General features: G+C 36.2%; 1 protein-coding gene across 1 annotated transcript; it reads right to left on the minus strand.

Annotated features, from left to right (window-relative positions):
• Window positions 1-1,553: 1,553 nt before the first annotated feature.
• Window positions 1,554-4,183, minus strand: LOC145056586 (uncharacterized). The gene is made up of 2 exons (XM_079004283.1): window positions 2,887-4,183; window positions 1,554-2,079 (listed from the first exon to the last, which is right to left on the minus strand). Exons 1-2 carry the CDS (start codon window positions 4,181-4,183, stop codon window positions 1,838-1,840), a joined length of 1,539 nt encoding a protein of 512 aa, XP_078860409.1. The 3' UTR covers window positions 1,554-1,837.
• Window positions 4,184-6,805: the final 2,622 nt, after the last annotated feature.

Genomic DNA, 6,805 nt, shown 5'->3' on the forward strand with positions numbered 1-6,805 from the left:
GGTATAACCCTATGCCGACGACATGTCGTCGGCATAGGGTCGACATAAACGACGACGTATTACTTAATCCTGGAATATAAATATAAATGTAAATTAAAAAACCTGTCCCGACGACTTGTCGTCGGAATAGGATATCCAAAAACTACGTCGTTTTTCTTTTTCTGGCACTTGGAATAAAAATAAATAAAAAATCCTTTTTTTATTACCTATACCGACGACACGTCGTCGGTATATATTTTCATATTACCGCCAACATTTTCGTCATTCCCGCCGGACCTATGGCGACGACTTGTCGTCTGCACAGATATAGCGGTCAAAGAAAGTTGGTCAAACGTTCCAAAAGCTATGGCGACAACTTGTCGTCGGCATAGGTAGACCTGTAGCGACGACTATCGGCGTCGGGATAGGTGTCGTCGCCGTAGCTTGGTATTCTTGTAGTGGTGATTGAGTTAACAAAGAATCGTACGTATCATGACAAAAGTAAACACATCAATGTATATTTTCATTTTGTTAATTCGAGGACCAAATAAAGATAAAAGGAAGTGGAACTAAATAGCATATATAGTGAGTCGTGATCATTGGTATTTTCGCAAAATCACTTCCAACAAAATTATTTAATTAATGTTTGCAAGCAGAAAATAGGAATAAAGGATACAAGAAATCCTTGCTTCTGAAGGAATTTATTGGAATGAATCTCATATCAGCAGCTACTTGAGTGCATATAAAGTAGGAGCAGTTAAATGTCTGATGTTATGGTTAAGTATGTACGTAAGCAACTAATTTCAGTTATTTTAAGTTGATCCTATCAGTTATGTAACTTTTTTTTTTTAAAAATTATCGTTTTAATTGGTGTTTCTTTTTAGGCTTGTTATCAGTAATCAGACAAGTAATGGGGAATGGGGATGTGAAAGAAGTAACCAATTTTAAGCCCAAAAAGTTTACGTTTTCCTCTGTTTTAATGTATATATACACTGTAGTTTATTAAGTCGGTATGAGAATGTGTTGGATCAAATACTATTCCAGGTTTTGGCCCTAGATCAAGCTTTTATCATCTTTTATATAATCAATGTGCATGAGAAAGAACTGGCTCATGAGGAATTGATAGAAAAACAGAAACTGTTAGTTGTAGAAATGGAGAAATTAAGAGGCCAAAATGTAAAAGTCAAAGTTACAAAAATATAAAGAAAAAGGAAAAAAGATTTGGGGAAACAGTTGACTGTGCACAAGTAGAGGCTAGGAAAATGAGAAAGGGTTTTGCAATGTTACTGATGTTTTCATGTAAAATGAGAAAGGGTTTTGGTTAATGTAATCTTAATCGTGCTTTTTCTAATGATGTTTTGTATTAGTTATGATAAATTGGTTAATTTGTTGGTGTTATTTGTAATGGTTGCAATGTCATCAATCAATGTAAATGTCCAAATGTCATTACTTGTTTTGTCACATGTTACAGCATACATTAGCAAAAGCTTGTTCAAAAGGCTGCTATTAAACAATGAAGCAATAAGATCTTATCAAGATAGCATATATTAAGAGGCTGCTATGAAATTAAATAGCATAATAAATTAAGAACTTACCAAAATAGAATACATTAAGAGGCTGCTATCAAATCATGAAACATCAACTTATCAAAATACCAAAATTTATCTTGCATGTTAAAGCTCGATAAGCTTATAAATTTACCAAACATATAGTCTACAAAAAGCATATGAAAATAACATAAAAAAGTACTACTAAAGATTTAAACATCTTAACATGCAAAATAAAATGTCACTAGGTACACCTAGGCTTCATCTAATTGGACATGCTTGTCCAAGCTGCTACCTCCACAATCTTTATCCTAAACTGCCTTCCTAATCTTCATCTTTACCAGATTCCTAAACTCCTTCAGAACCACATCATGATGAGTATTGAGACTAGTCAACTTACGTAGTGCAAGAGTTTGTTGCGTAGTACGTAATTGTCCAACATTACCCACTTCAGCTTGACCCATAGCATCTTGAATCACTCCATCATGAATACCTTCAGTTTGAACCCCTTCATCTTGACCCACGTTTGCTTGGATCCCTTGACCTTGAAACCCTACAATAGTTTTTTTTGTCAAAATTGTCATTTTTACCTTTTTGGTCAATTTGACCATTTTGTCACTAAAGTCATCTGGACCACTAATATAAGAACATCTTGAACACTACAACATTTTTTTTTTTGTCAAAATGACCATTTTGGTGTTTTTGGTCATCTGTACCAAATTTAATTAGCCTTTAATAAATCAAATTTAAAGATAATTAATCTGTAAAGATATCAAACTTATACTATATATGATTAGTATTATATAGGGTTTACATTAATATGTGGGAGTTACATAAGCCTAAGGCCATCTCCAATGGATTAAATCTATGGAGAGTTGTATGAAATGCCAAGTAGGAAAAAGAATATATATATATATATATATATATATATATATATATATATATATATATATATATATATATATATATATTCATTTAAATTCTTAAAAAATTCATAAATTTCCATTACAAATCCATTGAACCATTGCATGGTCATTCAACTCTACACTCTCGCTCCTTTTTATTATATTCATATTTATTCTATTAAACCCTCATACAACTCCTATTGTGGATGGCCTAATAAGTTAGAAAAAAATGAATGAAGAAGAAAGTAAAATAAAATAATTTTACTTGGTTCTAGGCTTATAAAAGAAAAACAAATATGTTGTGATGTAATAATTTTGCATGTGTTCGAGTTAGAAAGAAAAAAGAGAACACTTGCACAATTATAACAGCAATTGGTAAAAATATGATATTTCTATATCATATACATACACAAATATACATACATACATACATCTTATTGGTTAATTTGTAGTACCTGCTTGTGCCTGTAATACAAGAGGCTTGATTTTCCTGTTTTTCATCTCTTCTAGCAACCACATTGCATCATCCATTTTCCCTAGTTTACATGCAGCATCAATCGCAATATTAAACGAGACCCCATCAACAAAAAACATTGATTGCTGAGTAAAATGCTTGAATAAGCATAGAGCTTCATCAGGCATGTCCAAAGCGCACAAGTATTGAATCATCCGCCTGACAAACTTATGATCGGTTTTAATACCTCTTGATTCCATTTCCTTACAAAGATCCAATGCCTTATCAATGTCCCCTTTCTGACAATACCCTCGAATTAAGTTGCCATAACACAACGCATCAGGGACAACTCCTCTAAGCTTCATGTCAAGAAACACATCTTCTGCATCTTGTAGCTTCGACTCTTTTAGAAAACCTAGAATGACACAAGAATATGCTAAAACATCAACTGGCTTATTTGACTTCCTCAAATTCTTTACTAACTGAAAAGCTAAATCAGTTTTCCCTTTGCGGCAAAGCCCATTAATATACATACTATAAATCAAAGCATTAGGTTCAACTCCAGCCTCTTTCATTTCTTCAATCACGTTCCAAGCTTCTTTCAAACAACCATTCCTACAAATATCTTTCATCAGAATCGCATATGTAAGCACATCCGGAATCATCCCATTCCTCATCAGTTCTCTGAAAACCGACACTATCATCTCCTCTTTGTCCTGTTTAATTAACTCCCACATTACAAAATTACTAGTTCGTGTTGACACAACAAGTCCTCCCTTACTTTTCATCTCAGACAAGGTGTGTATGGCCTCCTCAAACTTTCCAGCACTTGCATACACCTCAACCAACCCGTCAACAGCTTTTATCAACTTTTCCTCCATCAATGCGTCAAACAGATCATCAGAAATTTCAAAAGTAACAACTTCCCAATTTGTATTATCAATAACATCATTAATTAAGTTATCTGACGTTGCATCCATACCCCAATCCCAATGACACAACAATCGGACAACTGCCATGTAAGTTTCTAAATCATGTTTAAAACCAGACTCTTTCAGTTGACGTATAAATAACAACGCACTGCTCCGTTCTCTTTTCAACTGGTCATACGTTTCAATAGCCTTAAACTTACCAAGTTTTTCAAGCGGATGACATAACACATTGGTATCCGAAGATGAGTCTAACACGTCGGAGTATGCTGCATATGCAAGCGATCTAACGGATGTCCAACGTAGACTCCAGGAACGTTTTACCAGATAATTACAGCAAGAAGTCAACCGAGTAAAAGGAGGCGACATAGCGTTTGAGGTTAGTTTTTAGGGTTTAGGGTTTGGAACAAGGAAACGGAACACTGATAAATGGAAATCTTCGTTTCGTTATAAAACGATTGATCTCCAAATAGATCGGAGGAGGGAAACAAAAAACACCGATAAGATTAGGTAAACTACAGAAATTGTCCCGCAGTTCTATAAAATATGGCACGAGCACTCTTTATCGTTTTATTATCTTGCAGACCACTAACTTCCATAGTTTTTGTTAAGTTTGCTATAGAAAGCTTTTAATTTTCTATATAAAATCATGACAAATATCTTAAAATTTTATTAATTTTATGAAAATATGATACTTGCTAACATTTCAAATACATAGAAAGATAAATAAAAAGAATATACGCAGGAGGTTATTTAATTTTTTTTTTCCGTTTTCTTATCGTTGATATTGTTGTTATTCATTCACACATTTATTTTCCACCTTTCCTCATTCCCTCTCTCTTCCTAAATAACAACCACATTTTTTTCTCTTATATTAAACACCAATACACACTATTTAAGGCAAAAGATTCGTCTTCTCCGTTGTGCTACACTACAACAATCGGACCGAGACGCCAAATTTAGACCCTATCCACGCGATAAGTCGTCGGTATAGGGTATAGCGACGACAAATCGTCAGAAAAGGGTCGGTGGCGCAGGTGTGTTGGCATAGGTCTATTACGTCGTCGACATAGATGTCGTCGGCATAGCGTACTCTATTGCGACAACATGTTGTCAGTACAGCTTTTGTCAACGATATTTTCGGGGGGAAAAAATAAAGTTTTATTAAAAACCTGTGGCGACGACATGTCGTCGGGACACCTATAGCGACGACATATCGTCGCGACAGGTTAAAGCTATTACGACGCCATGTTGTCGCTATAGGGTTTTAATAGTTATCGGTTATGGACCTATAGTGACGACTTGTCGTCGGGATAGCTACTGGTTGTTTTTTTAGCTTTACAGGTTTTGTACATTACCATTCCTGCATTTTTAACAAATCCAAAAAACATTGCAGCATATATCAATTGAAATTCATTAACTAGGTACCATTGTTCAAATTCAAAACATCACATTCAAGTTTAATATTACAATAAGTAGTTAACTAACATTGTTCATAATACTAAAAAAACATCAACCATCATTGTCATAATCGTCATCTCATTGTCATAATCGTCATCTCCTTCTTCTTCTTCTTCTTCTTCTTCTTCTTCCATCCTTTCGGCAAATTGTTGAGAGGTACTTGCTTGTGTGTTATAGTTGAATAGAAAGTTAGGAAATGGTGGTGGTTGGAAGTTCGGAATACATGCCGCCAATGATGCATTATATTGTTGCAAATATTCTTGCATTTGTTTTGCATCAAATTGGGATTGAGATTGGGGTTGAGATTGAGATGATTTGGAAGTGGAAGGCCGTTCATTTGGAATTAAACCGAAGTTGGCGGTTGGTCTCCTACCCACCCCGCGAGTGTAACACCGAAATTTTTAAAACAAAATTTTCGTTTAAAATCGTTTATCTCTTTAACACTTTTCATAAGAATGTCCCTTTTGTTTAAATTACAATACATGACTCTCTTGTTCAATCAACTAATAGGTCAGGATCCTCAAAACCAACTCTTCTTCTGGTGTGTACAATCGAGCCGGTGCCGTCCCGCGATCCTGAGAAAACCTGAAACATATAACACAAAACACTGTAAGCACGAAGCTTAGTGAGTTCCCCAAAATACCACCCTAACACGTATTAGCCACTCAAGGCTATAACTCTGTTGACCCTCTGGTCAGTGTGTCTCAGTGGGACCCTCCAATCCCAACTCTCTGTGGACCCTCTGGCCCTAACTCTATGGACCCAAAGGTCCTAACTCGGATGACTCTGAATCATGCATAACACATACCACAATAAATCCCATAAAATAAATAGCATACAAATACACTGGCACATAACTCTAAACCTAACTCTATAGACCCTTTGGTCCTAGCTTTGTGGACCTTCCGGTCCTAACTCTGATACACACACATCATAAATCACATAGAAATAATGCAGTGCCAAACATCACATAGATAGCATACAATAACTCTGTCACATAACTCTGTTACCACTCTAGGTAAAGTATAGTGAGAAGACTCACCTCAGATGTCTCGGTAAATCTCTGACTCGGTAGAAATATGGTCTAGCCTTCGCCTAATCACATAAAGTAAATACTCTCATAAATATAACTCTTGAGACTAGACTCAACCCTCTCTTGGCACCCTCAGAAGGGTAAAAGACCATTTTACCCCTCTCTTGACACGAAGACCCCATTGTTGACCAAACCCTCAAAGTCAACAAAGTCAACGGTTAAACTTTGACCCAACTTGCCGAGTGCACTTGGGCGACTCGGCGAGTCTAAGCGTGTCCACTATCCCTCTAGTCTCGCATGACACGTCGAGTCTTTCCCCTGCTCGACGGGTTACACCTGGCATGAATCGCGGGGCCACCCCGACTCAACTCGCCGAGTCCCATTATGAACTTGATGAGTTCCGCCTTGAACTCCAGTCCTCTATTTCCCTCTGACTCACCGAGTCATTCCCCCAACTCGGCAAGTTACTCACTGAGTGAATTATGGGAAAACCCTAG

Source organism: Lactuca serriola, chromosome 1 (assembly GCF_051521515.1).
Source record: "Lactuca serriola cultivar US96UC23 chromosome 1, Lser_US96UC23_V15, whole genome shotgun sequence".
NCBI lineage: Eukaryota > Viridiplantae > Streptophyta > Magnoliopsida > Asterales > Asteraceae > Lactuca > Lactuca serriola.